Source organism: Microtus pennsylvanicus, chromosome X, assembly GCF_037038515.1.
Source record: "Microtus pennsylvanicus isolate mMicPen1 chromosome X, mMicPen1.hap1, whole genome shotgun sequence".
Lineage (NCBI taxonomy): Eukaryota > Metazoa > Chordata > Mammalia > Rodentia > Cricetidae > Microtus > Microtus pennsylvanicus.
Window position 1 is genome coordinate 75156366 of NC_134601.1, and position 15257 is coordinate 75171622.

Consider the following 15257-nt stretch of genomic DNA (forward strand, 5'->3'; position numbering starts at 1 on the left):
TCTGAAAGGGTTATAGAAGAGTATGTTTATATAAGTTCACAGATGATAGATCTTTATTAATTATCAGAGATGTTTCAGCATGTACTTAACCTCTAAATATGACAATAAGAAGAAAATACAACCCATCTCCCTTCTTCTGGCTTGCAGCCATTTAAAACACATGCCTTAAGTCAGAGAGATTATAATTTTATTGAGCATTATATAAAGGAGTATATTCTGTTAGCAATATACATACCCAACTGAATAATTTTGGGATGTATGTGCATGTAATAATGGCAGCATTTTAAAGTAATTGTGAATCAATTTTAAGATACATTTTTTTTCTTTTCTAGCCATGAATGGATCCACTTTGCAGGACTACAATTCAAAGGAAATTTTCTGTCTGCATCAGTATTTTAATAGTTATTTTCTATTGCTAAAGCACAATCAAATTGTGAACCATGGTCCTATCCCAATCAATCTAATAAGATGATTTAATTATGAAAATGAGTTCCCCCAGCCATTTAGGAGACCTGAATCCTTTTGTGCACATTGAAATATTTGATACAACACCATACAAATAGGAAAAAAAAAACCTTTGTTTCAACTCTTGTTGCAGACATTGTAGAACCTAACCTGCTACTTTTATATAGGGTGCTTCATATATGTTGAACTTATTCGTAAGCATAGATTCTTTACAAGTTATTTTATTATGTTAAATGTGCAGTTTAGCTCAAGATTCAATGCTATTTTTCAGAAAGCAGAGGCAAAGGACAATTAAATTAAAAAATAGGTTAACTAGAGCATGAAATAAACAGCCTAAATGTACATTTCTCATATTGAGCTTATGACTAAACAAGAGTGTGGCAATGCCTTGGAAATAGCTAAGTCAGAGGTGGAGGTTAATGTTGTTAATCAAGGAAATGGGCTAATGTCTTTTAAAATAATACATTAATTAAATTATACATTGTGTAACTTGTTCTAAGTACCTGGGAAAAATCTGTTCTTTCAAAACATGTTTTCTGCAAGTAATCCAATTCACTTTCTTAAAAACATATAGTACTATACTATAGTAGTGGGGCGATAAGAATGTAGAAGTTTTCATAGTGATATAGCTATAACATTGAAATATTGCATAATCATAAAAACTTAAGTAATAAAAATAATAAAATATATTTGATAACTGTATCTTACTTGAAGAATATTTTATAGTAGAGTCTCTAATGTATTTAGAAGTTTCTTAGTTGAATGGTAATGAGTTTACATGGTAGATACAAATATTTGCTAAATAAATTACAATAATAAATTTCATAGTATAACCTAATTAAAACCTACAATTTTTTTTCATCAAAGTTAGAATTAATGTAACAAATACATTCAGATTACATTTCTAGTACATAGTTTTGTACTAAAATATTTACAGAAACCTTTATAAAAATTTTCAGTTTATAGGCATATTCTAAAAATTATTCATTATACTAAGAAGCGGTTAAGATAGGCATGGCTGTGGCACTATACTAACTGGACCTATGGCTGAGAAATATTTAAAAAGTCTTGATAATGAAATTAAGAGTCTTATTTATATTATCATAACATTTGAGCTAGACATTAAGTTCTGAAACACGAATAAAATTTGTTTTATCAATACAGTGATCCTCTATTTTATGAAAAGATGTTTCTCCTCTGTTAGCTACTCATATATTTAACTGTAGCAAAAGTGTAGTATATTATCTATCCATTAAAAAGGTTGTAAGAGGATGTTTGAATTACCTTGGCAGAAAGCTGCCATAATTAGTTTGAAAATGAGAATAAGTAGGACTGTTTCAAAACAACTAAAAACTATTCATATCCAAAATTATAGAGCAATTAAAATGACAGCCCATTTGATCAAGGATGGTGCGTTAGAGTCATATAAAAGTTTCTCATTATAGTTACCAATTTTTTAAAGAAAAAAACCCCTCTTACAAAACTTAATGGCAGAGAGATTTTCTCTGTATTTGAAAATAAGATCAATAGAATTAAGACGAACTAAATTGATGTATTTTCCTTTCACCAATTCCATAAAGTTTCTCAATGATGTCAGGTGAGGATGCCTGTTTATCTCATTTCTATTTCTATGTTTTCACTTCAGATTTGTCAAATAAAATGAAGACTAAAGTCTGGCATGCAAATTTGTGTATATGTCTAAATAAAAAAGATGTTAAGCATCTATATGGTCTTTGTGGAACTTCAAATTGGAGATGTATAGGAACGATTTTTAGCTTATCTTCATATATTGGCAGGAAGTTTTTATCATTCGAATGTTTATACAGGAGGTTAGAAGCAATACTGTAAAACGAAAACAAAAAAACTCTTTTTGATGTTGCCTACTAAAGGTGGAACTTTAACAAAAGTTTGACAACCAACTGATGCAAAGTACAATATCATAATACCTTTGCTTACAAATTTATTTTCTAAGCCCAAACATGGTTTGCTAAGACATTTCATCCCATCTTTATACTGGTGCTTTAGCCATATTAATTTTTTCAAACTTAAAGACTATAAAAGGAGGGCCTGAGTTCCTTGCTCGTGCTCTCTCTCCTTCTGCTCCTGATTTGGACCTTGAGATTTATGTCCGGTGCTCCAATGTGGGTCTCTGTCTGTGTCTCCTTTCATCGCCTGATGAAGGTTGATATTCAGGAGGATGCCTATATGTTTTTCTTTGGGTTCTCCTTATTTAGCTTCTCTAGGATCACTAACTATAGGCTCAATGTCCTTTGTTTATGGCTAGAAACCAAATATGAGTGAGTACATCCCATGCTCCTCTTTTTGAGTCTGGCTTACCTCACTCAGAAGAGTGTTTTCTATTTCCATCCATTTGCATGCAAAATTCAAGAAGCCCTTGTTTTTTACTGCTGAGTAGTACTCTAATATGTATATATTCCATACTTTCTGACCGCAAGGAGTGCACCCACACACTGAGACAATGGGGGATGTTCTATTGGGAACTCACCAAGGCCAGCTGGCCTGGGTCTGAAAAAGCCTGGGATAAAACCGGACTCACTGAACATAGCGGACAATGAGGACTACTGAGAACTCAAGAACAATGGCAATGGGTTTCTGATCCCACTGCAAGTGCTGGCTTTGTAGGAGCCTAGGCAGTTTGGATGCTCACCTTACTAGAACTGGATGGAGGTGGGGGTTCCTTGGTCTTTCCACAGGGCAGGGAACCCTGATTGCTCTTCGGGCTGAGGAGGGAGGGGCACTTGATTGGGGGAGGGAAATGGGAGGCGGTGGCAGGGAAGAGACAGAAATCTTTAATAAATAAATAAATTTAAAAAAATAAATAAAAGGAGGGCAATTTTTTTTTTTTTTTGGTTTTTCAAGACAGGGTTTCTCTGTAGCTTTTGGTGCCTGTCCTGGAACTAGCTCTTGTAGACCAGGCTGGCCTCGAACTCCCAGAGATCCGCCTGCCTCTGCCTCCCGAGTGCTGGGATTAAAGGTGTGTGCCACCACCGCCCGGCTAAGGAGGGCAATTTTTAAAAAAATATTTAACCATCAAATTTACATCAATTTAACAAAATTCTCTTTGCATTTCTTTCTCATTATTGCAATTTATAAAGATTACACTTATTTGGAAAACAGAAATTCTTTTCAAAGTAACTATTTTCAAATAATTTCCTCAAATCGCCCATCTTCATCATGACACACCATTACAAAATGTACTTTATTTTGTGGGAGTTTTTTTTTTTTTTTACTGAAAAGCACATAGTGTTCAATACTTACTCTAGGATAAATAGTAAACAAGGTATTTCAGTAAAAATACCTACTATTTACTCCAGAATAAGACCTACCTCTTTTTATTATACAAATGAATAGTGGAATCGTTATGTGACACAAGTACAATTATCTTTATCTTATAAAGAATGTGTTTATACAAAGCTGGTCGTGGTGGCACATACCTTTAATCTCAGCACTCCACTCAGGAACTAGAGCAGGTGGATCTTTGAGTTTGAGGCCAGCCTGGTATGCAAAGTAAGTTCTAAGACAGCCACAGAGAAACCCTTCCTCAAAAAAACCAAATTGTGTTTGTAAACTTTGGTTTCTCATCCCAGCAGTGTTTTTGTTTGAAATACATGCTACAGAATTCTTTTAAGGGGCAGACTTTAAAACAAAATGCTTTAATAATGTACTTTGCTAATACCATCGGTGTTGAATACTTTTTGTGTGAATCTGGACCCAACAAAACCAATTTATTTAAATGAGGCAATATATACATATTTTATGTAGTTTCCTAAAGGAGTCTAGTGAGACAGTCATACTGTGGAAAATATCTGTTCCTAGAATGACAGAGATTGTAAATCAGATGGGAGGTGACTTAAGACATTAAGGAATGTATGAGGCAATATTAATACTGCCAATTGGTTCAGGTTTTTAAATAAAACACAATTCTCTTTGGGGTAGTTACTTGAAAATGTACAAATATAGAGGCATAATAGTTGGAAAAGGCAGGCATCTAGGATCAGAGTTTGTATGCAACCTCTCTTATAGGTTTCAGGTGTACAAGGTAATGCTTTAGCAGGATAGAATTGATCTACATGAAATTGAGAAATAAGATTCTTTAAACCAATGATATTCTATAGTTATAACATAGTCCTATACTAGCATGTTCTTCTAAACAAACATTTACTCAAAAATTAAAGAAAAAAAACTTAATTGGATAGAGTCCCAGGTTTAGTCGGCTATGATTCTATGGTTCCTCTGCCTTCATAAATGAGAAAATTCTATCATTTACCAAAACTTCTCTAAATAGTTTCTGGGGTTCCCTCCAAATTAAATCACTGGGAGAGGGAGGCATCAAATAACCAATTATTGTTAAGTGAATAAAGAGAATAAAAATAATATAAATGAAACAAGCTTTGTAATGTAACCTTAATCATTGAAGATTTGTAATGGGTACACAGAACTTAATTTTATTCCTGAATTTGTGTGTATAAAAAATCTTTTCAAGAGCAGTGCAAGATTGATATTGGTGGTTATCCTGCTTGGGACATGAGTTGATTCTGAGAACTCTATCTTGGAAGAAATTCCTGATACTTTGTGTCAAGCCATAGATCATTTTTAAAGTAGTTGAACATTAAAAGTAGTTGAAAAAAATCCATCAGCACATGATGGCTATTCTGTAAAAAGGACTTTTCAGTAATTTCCATATAGATACACAGGGTAGTCCTGTGCCAAGAAAACCTGTTCTTTAAATGACGATCTTTAATTTGTAATGTGAGCTGAATTTTGATTCTGTCTGGACTGAAGCTTTTAAGAGACAATTTATAACAGATCTATTTTTTTTTATTTCCACTGTAATCACGAACAATCTCTTTATATGGCACCTTGCTTCCCTCAGAAACTCTGTGATATAGTCCTTATGGTCTCTGAAATGATCCTCAAATATAAACTAAAGGGAAAAAATGAAAGAGAGAAAGAGGTAGGAAGGAAGAGAAATAAAGAAAAAGAAAGAAAATTGTACTCCATTCTTTCAAATCCACAGTGGTTTCCAACCAGAAATTTCTCACAGGTCTCATCTCTTTATCAGTCCTACTTGCTCACCATTGTTTGTCAGTTTATTTCATATCAGATTATTTGTATTTACAGGTTTCTTTTTCTAGCTCTTAATGGCATGTCCTCAACATGGGTTCTCTTTATTCACTTACCCAGTTATTTAAGCAAGAACAGAGAACTATATTCTAGAATTACACTGGATAATTTTTGTTTATCAGCTTAGTACTCACAGGATGACAACACAGGTAAACTTGCTAGAAATGCAAAACTGCAGTCACTACAATTAAATTTGAATGTGCATGTCAATAAGATCCCTACGTGAACGTGTGAATTACTGGATTTGTGGGTACTGGTCTAATACATGACGTTAACAGATTTCTACTATTGCTGATGGGCTTTAAAGAATAATCACTCAGTTGGCAGAATTTTAACTTATAGTGATATATATGTATATTAGCAATATGAATTCTGTTAAATAATAACTACTGGAGAATAGCACATTAGTGTATGCTTATTTTAAGAAACATTTCCCAAATGATTAAATCAATGATTTGTCTTCTGAATGTATATTGGGAAGTTTAAGCGAGAAGTCTTTAATAAAGAAATGCCATTATAACACAACTTTAAATAAACTTAGAAAACTTTGAAGTGCAATAAATGCTTTTTATTGTATGCTCATTTCAATGAGTAACATTTAGAAATAATAAGTCCACATAACAGTAACAATCTTATTTTACAGCGTGTACATCATTTACAGCCACATAACACACAAGTTTAGTAGATTTTCCAAATTTAGTTTTCTGAAGTTAAGAAAGATAAAAAATTTGTTTTCAAGTAACTGATTCTTATCTGGTGCAAAACAGAAAGATGAATATTACTTAAAATACAAAGCCACAATATAGCATGAAGAAAAAGTACATTTTAGTTATGCTGAACAGCTGAATATAAACTAAATTAAGCCAACTAAAACTTAAAAGTACACATCATATGCATTACATTTATGAACAGGATTTTCATTAAAATTCCCTACACCAGCTTTTAATATTAAGTGCCATTTTGATTTGCAGCATGCTAACACAAAGCGTTGTTAAAGGGATGCATATTTTAAATTTATACACTGTAAACTGAATATCCACCTCCAAACTCTATTGGCAGCATATTGTTCTGTTAAATACTGCATAAATACCGCCTCATTGAAAATTTATATTAAGAATATGGTATATAGATTGTAAAAACCAAACTTTTCAATAATGGCATAAAATTGCACCTTTAAACATTAAAGCAAGTAAGACTTAAACAGTCATACTTACTAAAACTGTCCTAAAAATTCTAAATATTTAAGAAAACTGTTCTCTCAATTAATATTTAGATTATAAGAAACATAGTGCTGACTTTGTAACATAGTTGTAGCCATTTTAGAAAGCCACATTTGACTCAAATACACCTTTATCATATATGCCATACTGAATCTACTTGAACACCAAAACTGGAACTTTATTTCTTATATTTCACTTCAGATTTCAGCACAGAATACGATGTCTTAAACATCCTATCCTGTGATAAAATATTGGCAACTCTAAAGTTCTCTTTTTTTACTAGCACTGAATTAATATAACTTGTTTTCTCAGTGAGATTCTTTGTAACGAATACACAAAACATTTGCCATTTCTGGAATCCAATGTCCAGGTACAATATAAAAGGCTCAATGACTAAGTGACTGATGGATGACTGCATTTTCTTTGCCCACCCCATTTCTAAAATTGCATAAAAGTGAGGCTGCTTGCTACAGCAAAGCATTTCTAAATCGATTATGTATTCTTCTTTCAAAAACACTTATCTCTAGTGTGACCAATCAAATAAGGTGTCTTAACTTTTCCCCTCTGTAGTTTAGTTATGCATATAATACTGTTAATACAGAATTAAGTTTCTCTGCAACCATCCTATGGTGCGTCTTAAATTCATTAAGTAATTTTCAAAGGGCTATGAGATCCCCCTTCTAATCCAAATATTTTAAGATCTTTAATTCAAAGAATGTAAAGGTATGACTTAATATCAAGCTTTGAAACCAGATAAAACAATGAGATTCTCCTCCCAAATAGCATCTTATTTTGTAAATAACTTCCTTATATTGATCTTACTATATAAGAGTCTCCTTGTGGTGCCTCATTATATGCTGGTTTTTTTCTGATGGCCTTCGGAATCCCTTCTTGCAGAATTCACACCTGTGTGGATAGTCTTTTGTATGTATGGAAATCACATGCCGTTTAAATCCAGATGCATCTGTGGTGCTGTATTCACAATATTCACATTGGTAAATCTTCCTTCCAGTATGTGTCTTCATGTGCTTTTTGAGCTCATTCTGTTGTCTGAACCCTCTCTTGCACCGTTTACACTTCAATGACTGATCTTTAGTATGAACTGATAGGATATGACCACTAAGAATAAATGGATCTGATGTTTTAAAGTCACAGTGCCTACACTGATGAATCTTTCTACCCTTATGAATATCACTATGTTTTTTAAGCTCTGAAGGACGATGAAAACCTTTATCACAGACTTCACATTTATGAGGGAAGTCCTTGGTATGGACAGATATGATGTGCCGCTTAAGGTCACTTGAGTTGGTGCTCTTGTGATCACAATGAGGACATTGGTGTGTTTTATGTCCTTGAAACAAATCCAGATGGCGTTGAAGCTCTCTTTCATCACCAAATGCTTGAGGACAATGCTCACATTTATACGGCAAGTTGTTACCATGCTTAGACTTAACGTGAGTTTTCAGATTTGATTGATCTGCACACCTGAAGACACAATACTGACACTGATATGGCTTCTCACCGGTATGGGTTCTCATATGTTTCTTGAGTTCAGAAGGATGACGAAAACCCTTTCCACACTCAACACAAACATGAGGGAAATTCTTACTGTGAACAGCCAGCAAATGTCTGTTTAACAGTCCTTGTTCGGCAGTTTCATAGTCACAGTACTTGCACTTGTGCATCTTCGGCTCCTTGTCTCTTAAGATGAGTTTATTTGAACTCAGTGGACTAGCTTCTCTGTATCTTCGAGTGTATTCTGTAAATTCATGGGTTTTGTCAACTTTGTTTATGAGCTTATGGCTTTCTAAGTGGTTATGGAAACTAACTTTCTTGTTAGTTGTAAAGTCACAATCTGTACACTGATATTTCTTTCTCATCAAATGATCAGGATGATTCTTCATGTGTCTTTTTAAGAATCCCCTGGATTTAAACTTTTTTGTGCAAATATGGCAAGGGTATACTGTCAAGGGCTGTCCATCAGGGCCTATTATAACAGCTGGATAGAAAAAAAAAGGAAATTGTGACATTTGATCACACTGCTTTAAAATAATTTACAAAACAGCTCCTGAAACTAGCTAAAATTCACTATGTGGAAATACTAAGTTGAATAAAAGCCTTATAAGATAAAAATGCATTTTATAAAATTTTTGTAGTAATGTTGCTTACTGACTAATGAGTACTGAGTAATAGACTACAAATCTATGGCATGAAATATAAAAAATAGGAATAAATCACCTTTATAATTAAAGCATATGAAATTTGCCTTTAGATATCTTTTAAATAGGAGCAAATAAGCATTTTTAGAGCACCAATCATATACTGCTAAATGTAGTATCAGAGCTGGAGAAATAGCCTAGCTGTTGAGAGTACTTGCTGCTCTTGCAGAGGATCTTAGCTTAGTTCTCAGCACTCATGTCAGGTAGCTCACAACTACATGTAACTGCAGTTCCAAGGGATACAACACTGTCTTCTGCCCTTCATAAACACCTGCACACATGTGGTGCAAACACACACAATAAATTAAAATAAATCTTAATATATGTAGTTATCTACAAAATATACAGGGCTATGTGAGGCATAACTTGCCAACACTGATTTACCTCCTTGTATTACATGAAATTGTACATCTCAAATTGCTATATTCATAAAACAGATTTTTTTTTTACCTGTTTGCCATTGCCTTGTTTCTCCCCTTCTCCTTTTCTTGATTTTTTGTTTAAGTACTTTATTTGTGTTAATGCTATCACAAATTTGAAGGTACTGTGCTGCTGTAGTGTTTCTGTCTTCTAACGCTGAGTCAAAAGTGTTTCCTGAGAACAAAAATGTAAACTGTTCAATTGCATATATTTATAGTTTTAGGGCTTTGTTAAGTAAATTACTTGATGTGACATGGTACTAAGTTATGATATAAAATCCCAAAAATATACACATGTTCTCATTCTTCTAAGTTTAATTCATATCCTCTTTTGTACATGCAAGCACATTGAGTAAGACAGCACACAAATTTAATTTATTTCAACATGACCACCCTCTTAAGGAAAAAACTGGTAAGATTAATATAACATACAAAATTATGACATCAGATTAATTTCTTATGAATAGAATCTGACAATATTAAAGGGATTCAGAAAAGAACATATATAACTACGTGAACCAATATAGTCATTGTAGTTATATGTAAAATAGATGCTACGTGTAAGTTTTATGGTGTGAAAATTACTATTTAGACTGACTTCAGGAATTAAAATAGACTTAGCAGGTAATTTTCTTCAATTGAATTATGATTAATGCATACAAAATTGTGACGGTTTGAATGAGCATAGGCCCCCTAGGCACATATGTTTGAGTATTTGGTTCCCAGTTAGTGGAACAGTTTGGGAAAAACTGGGAGCTGTGGACTTATTGGAGACAGTGTGCCCTTGTAGGAGAAGGTGAGGTGGACTTTGAGGTTTCAAAACCCTACCCTAAGCACAGTATCTCTTTCTGCTGGCCTGCCTACCTACTGAACAGGATGTAAGTTCTCATCCCCAAGCCTGCCTGCCTACCTGTTTGCCTACTGCCATGCTTCCTGACATGGTGATAATGGACTGAATCACTCAAACTGTAAGCAAGACACCAATTAAATGCTTTCTTTAATAAAAGCTGCCTTGGTAAAAGCTCTTAACAGCAATAGAATAATAACTAAGAAATACACTAAAATTTTAAATCACAAAACTGTCAGACTAGCATATATGCTGATATATATGTCTTCTGTTGATTTCTATTAAACCTATATTAAAATTTAGAGTCAAATACTGCCCATGGGGAAAAAAACTGAAAAATTATATACTTTGTCATTAGAAAAAGTCTCCCTAAGATAAAGAAACTGATCCATCATGGAATAACACTAAATACAGTGTATTAAACTAGGTATGAATTTATGATATATTCATATTAGATGTTTTCCATAGAAATTAAGAAGGCAGTCTCACTCTAACGTTGACAAATGGTTGATATGAACAATTGTTCTTTTATTCTTCAAATAATTTATGTAGTTTTTCTAAAGGGACGTTTTACAGCCTATGTGGTAAACTGTCTAATTCTTATATCATCAGGGAAATCTAAAATGGATTTCATTCATAACTTAATACACACTATATTTATGTATGTTGGTTGTTAAAGAGGCAAACCCCTACATAATCTCAATAATAGAAGTCCAACAAATATGACTACTGAGATCAAAGCTAAATTTTTTACTTATCAAGTAGTATATAAAACAAAACATTTAATTTTTATCTCTTTTATAGTGCTGTCTCACCTGTTGCTTGACAATCTTCATACCTTCTGGAAACTCTTCTTTCATCTATAAAAAGGGACTAATTATAAACTAATATACTGCCTACAGAAATTATTACCAGATCACATTTTAACCTATAAAATTTTACCTTTGCTCAAATTTCTCAATGAAATACACTTGTTATTGAAAATTTACGTAAGTTAGATAATATTCTCCACTCTGAAAATAAATACTACTGTCTGCTTCATTAGAATTGATAATATCTTGAACAGTTTTTCATTTTAAGTAAAAATTGAGTAGCTATTTCTACAGAGTACACTTAGCAATGAAGATATTCAATATATGAAACAATGAAATGAATGAAACTTGTAAAAAAACAACTTTGGATAAATTAATGCATTGTATATCAGAAGCTTACCACAGGGCAGGGAACCCTGACTGCTCTTTGGACTGGAGAGGGAGGGGGAGAGGAGTGGGGGGAGGGGGAGAAGGGTGGGAGGAGGGGGAGAAGAGTGGGAGGAGGGGGAGGGAAATGGGAGGCTGGGAGGAGGTGGAAACTTGTTTTTTTTATTTTTTATTCTCCTTTTATCAATAAAAAATAAAAATAAAAAAAATGAGACTAACAAAAGACAAAATGGGCTAAGAAAAAAACTTGATAAATGAACATATATTCTAGAGAATTTGCTTTTTTCAGAACCTCAGTTTTATTGTTTGTGTGTCAACAAATGAAATACATTTTTGTAAAAGGGGAAGGATAAATTTTAAAATAGTACTCCTATTTTATAAAAATATTTTATGGTGCTCACCTATACAGGTAGGATTTAGAAGCGATCCTATCAAAAATGCTATAAACAAGGTTTAATAGTGATAGAAAAATCATGTAAAATAACTGGAGATGAATCAATTCACAGAAGAATATTTCATTCTATTCGCAATGACTGTTTTTTCTCTTTAATAGACAAGCCACACTCACTCCCCCATCTCCTGAGACAGGCTGATTTTCAGCTTCCAGCCTGAGCTCTCTTTTTTGTCTTCCTCTCGGAAAGGCAGCTTCCATCTCTCCCTTCTCTCCCCCCTTCTCTTCTCCCTTCTTTCCCCTCCTCTCCCCTCCCCTTCCCTTCTCTCTCTCTCTTTCTTCCTCCCTCCCTCTCTACTCTTCTCCCCTTCTCCCCTCCCTTCCATAACCTACTTAATAAATATCCAACCTCACTCTGCATAGCGAGCCTATCTGTCTGTCTCTCCCTGCCACTGCATGGTTCCCTGCCCAGGACCAGCCACCTTCAGAGACTTGGTGGCATGGTCTCCTGTCCAGTCTCTGCCTAGGACTAGCTGCTCTCTGCCCACTGTCTGCAGCCACATGGCCTGCTGCCTGATGCTGTAGGGATCCTGCAGCATTTTTATTAATCCATTTCACTATTAGCCAGTACATAGTGGCATTATAGCACAGAATATTAAATTGCTCAAAGGCGTGGTAAATACATACTTTATGTACTTAGGTAAAAATACTAGTATCCTACCATATGATGCAGGATAGACAACAGGGAAACCTGCATTATTAACATCAGTGTTCTCAAGCTGAATCTCAAGGACTGTTTCTTCCTCTTCCCCTATAGTGATTTCCATGTATGGTTCATTTGATATTTCAGCATAACCTAAATTTTAGAAATAATTGCTTGTTTACAATCTCAAGCATTTAATAAATGGGCAAAAATATTTTCAAACAAGTTTAAAAAGTTTTCAAAATTTCACGTTAGTTAATTTTAAAATGTATAAATTTAAATTTAGTTTATATTAGATATTTTTGATAGCTAATGCTTCTAGAAGACAATTGTTTACCAAAAGTAGTATCTTTATGTATTAGAAACAAGTTCTATGAAAATGGCTTCTTTATTTTTCATTCTGAGACAAGGTATTGATTTGCAGCCAAAAGCTGGTCTAAAACTTGCAGTCTTACTGCTTCAGCCTTCTGTGTACTGGGATTACAGCCATGAACCATCATGCCTGGCTCTGAAAATGACTTTTATACTTACAAAACAGGTGTGCTTGAACAGGGTATTACAATCCATAAGACACTGCAAATTTATAATAGGGGAGTTATTCTATCAATCTTCCTGAGAGCTTTTTGGAACTCAGAAAACATTTTCTATGAAAATATTGCTACAAAGTAATTTATGCTTTCCTGCACTATTTTGAAAGAACCATACGTATAATGAATAATAATCAATATACTAGTCACTGAGTAAAGTTTTAAAAATAATTAAAATTATATATTATATATGAATATATAAATATAAATATGAAATGCTGTTGCTCAAGAATTAGTAGACCCTCTTCAAGAAGCATGAAATTTAAGTACACTACTGACAGAAAAATAAGACATTTAAAAATATTATTATTGGAGTTAAAAAATTTGAACCTAGAGAGAAAATTTACATGCCTTCTGCGAAAATTGATCTCTATTTAATGTCATAAATGCATCATTGAATTCAATATATGCTTTCCTTATGATTAAAAAATTTGAATCTTCTATTTCCTTTAGAGGAAATGTATAAACACAGTAGAGTGAAAGGTATCCTCCAGTTTCTCCTCTTTAATAACCACAAAATACTGGTCTTAGTTTTCCAAATTCCTAGTGAATTCTGGCATTAGCTAAACCTATGCCTCAGTTTCTCATCTCCTACCATGCCTCTTACTTAATCAGTGAGTAAAAAAATAATATGATTTAGAGATGAAACAAAGGTTATTTCAATAAACGTTTTTGTTCCCTATTCAAATACTCTCCACCAAGTATTTTGGTATTTTCAGCTGTGAAAGGGAGGTAGAATTCAGCCCTCTATGGTTGATAAAGAAAGACTTTAGTAGTAGTTATTAGAGTTCGGCATAAGTAGAACATAAACTATCATGGTCTTTCTGTGAAAAGGAGGCTCTTGCCCTTCTATGATAAAACAAAATAGTGTTTGTCAGCATGGCAACAAGACAAATGTAGCCTCAGCAAAAAACTGCATAATGACATAAAGACAATGGAGAATAAAATACCTTCATGAAAAATAAACATAAAGAGTGAAACATGACAAAAGAAAGCAAATCTGAATAAGATTTTTACCCTGTGGTCCTCAGTTCTCACTCCCAAGAAACCCTAATAACAATTATTCATGAACAGCATAACAAATTGAAATCCTGGCAGAATAACTTATATAATTATTTACCCACCTAACTTATCAATGATAGGATATGAACCAGTTAGCCCTTCCACTGTTAAATCCACATAGGCCAAACGTGCTTACTGCCATGTGGAGGAAACACTGGAAGTAAAGTTAGACAAGAATTCAAATTTTAGTACTATAAAGGTCTTGGGCAACTTATTTTCTCTGAGCCTTTATTGTCTTATAAAAGAAAAATATTTTCCACCTCAGAGTTGAATTATTAAAGATAAATGAAACTAAACAGATCTAAAGATGGTTATTTTCTTAAATTTATATGTGTATTACAATGTGAGCTTATGTGCACTACATGTGTGCATGTACCCATGTAAGCCAGAAGAAGGTGTTGGATCCCCTGAAACTAGAGTTACAGGTGGTTATAATTTGCTAGACATAGGAACTGAAACTGAACCTGGGTCTTTTGCAAGAGCAGTAAGTGCTTTTAACTACTGAGCCACCTCTCTAGCCCCAATTAAACAGATGTAATTATATAAACAAAATGTATACTTAATGATTCAATTTCTATATATTTGTAAACTTCATTACATCAAAAACGATAAACTATTCATCTCTTTGTAACATATTATTTGAAATGTAGAATTCATGTATCCCTATCTGAGTAATATATTGGTGCAGGAATGCCTAAAAGAACACTTTTAAAAAATATTTGCAAGAATTTCCTTATTTTCTAAACTTTGTTTTTATTTAGCAATCTACTTTTGTTATCAATGCTTTAAAGTTTTATCACTGCTTCTTATAAGTCACTGCAGTGCCATTTTATCTTACTGATATCATCTTCTTCTTGGGAAGAATCTTTGACTGCCATGTAAACCATTTTCTCTCGCTGCATTCGGCTCTGGTCAACCACTCCAGCTACAGAATGTCCACTGGTATATTCACTCTCTGTGACAATTTCTGTCCCACCTTAAAAATTAAAACACATGCAAA

The 15257-nt window shown here is 33.5% G+C and overlaps 2 protein-coding genes across 5 annotated transcripts in view; one reads left to right on the forward strand and one right to left on the reverse strand.

The window, feature by feature from the left end:
- Window positions 1-2526, forward strand: part of Pof1b (POF1B actin binding protein) — a 70798-nt gene extending 68272 nt beyond the window's left edge. Inside the window, exon 17 of the mRNA XM_075957080.1 lies at window positions 333-2526. Within this exon, the coding sequence (XP_075813195.1) occupies window positions 333-338 (6 nt within the window). The 3' untranslated portion in view covers window positions 339-2526. The remainder of the gene's footprint in view (window positions 1-332) is intronic.
- A 3630-nt stretch (window positions 2527-6156) lies between these two features.
- Window positions 6157-15257, reverse strand: part of Znf711 (zinc finger protein 711) — a 28971-nt gene continuing 19870 nt past the window's right edge. For 2 of the 4 annotated variants that reach the window (XM_075957859.1, XM_075957858.1), the window contains 4 exons: window positions 15096-15233; window positions 11131-11175; window positions 9500-9643; window positions 6157-8829 (listed from right to left, as the gene is read on the reverse strand). In XM_075957859.1, coding sequence (XP_075813974.1) covers window positions 7652-8829; window positions 9500-9643; window positions 11131-11175; window positions 15096-15233 — 1505 coding nt within the window. In that variant the 3' untranslated portion in view covers window positions 6157-7651. Of the gene's footprint in view, window positions 8830-9499; window positions 9644-11130; window positions 11189-12615; window positions 12762-15095; window positions 15234-15257 lie in introns of all 4 variants that reach the window. The other 2 variants (XM_075957861.1, XM_075957860.1) reach the window with 2 other exon arrangements.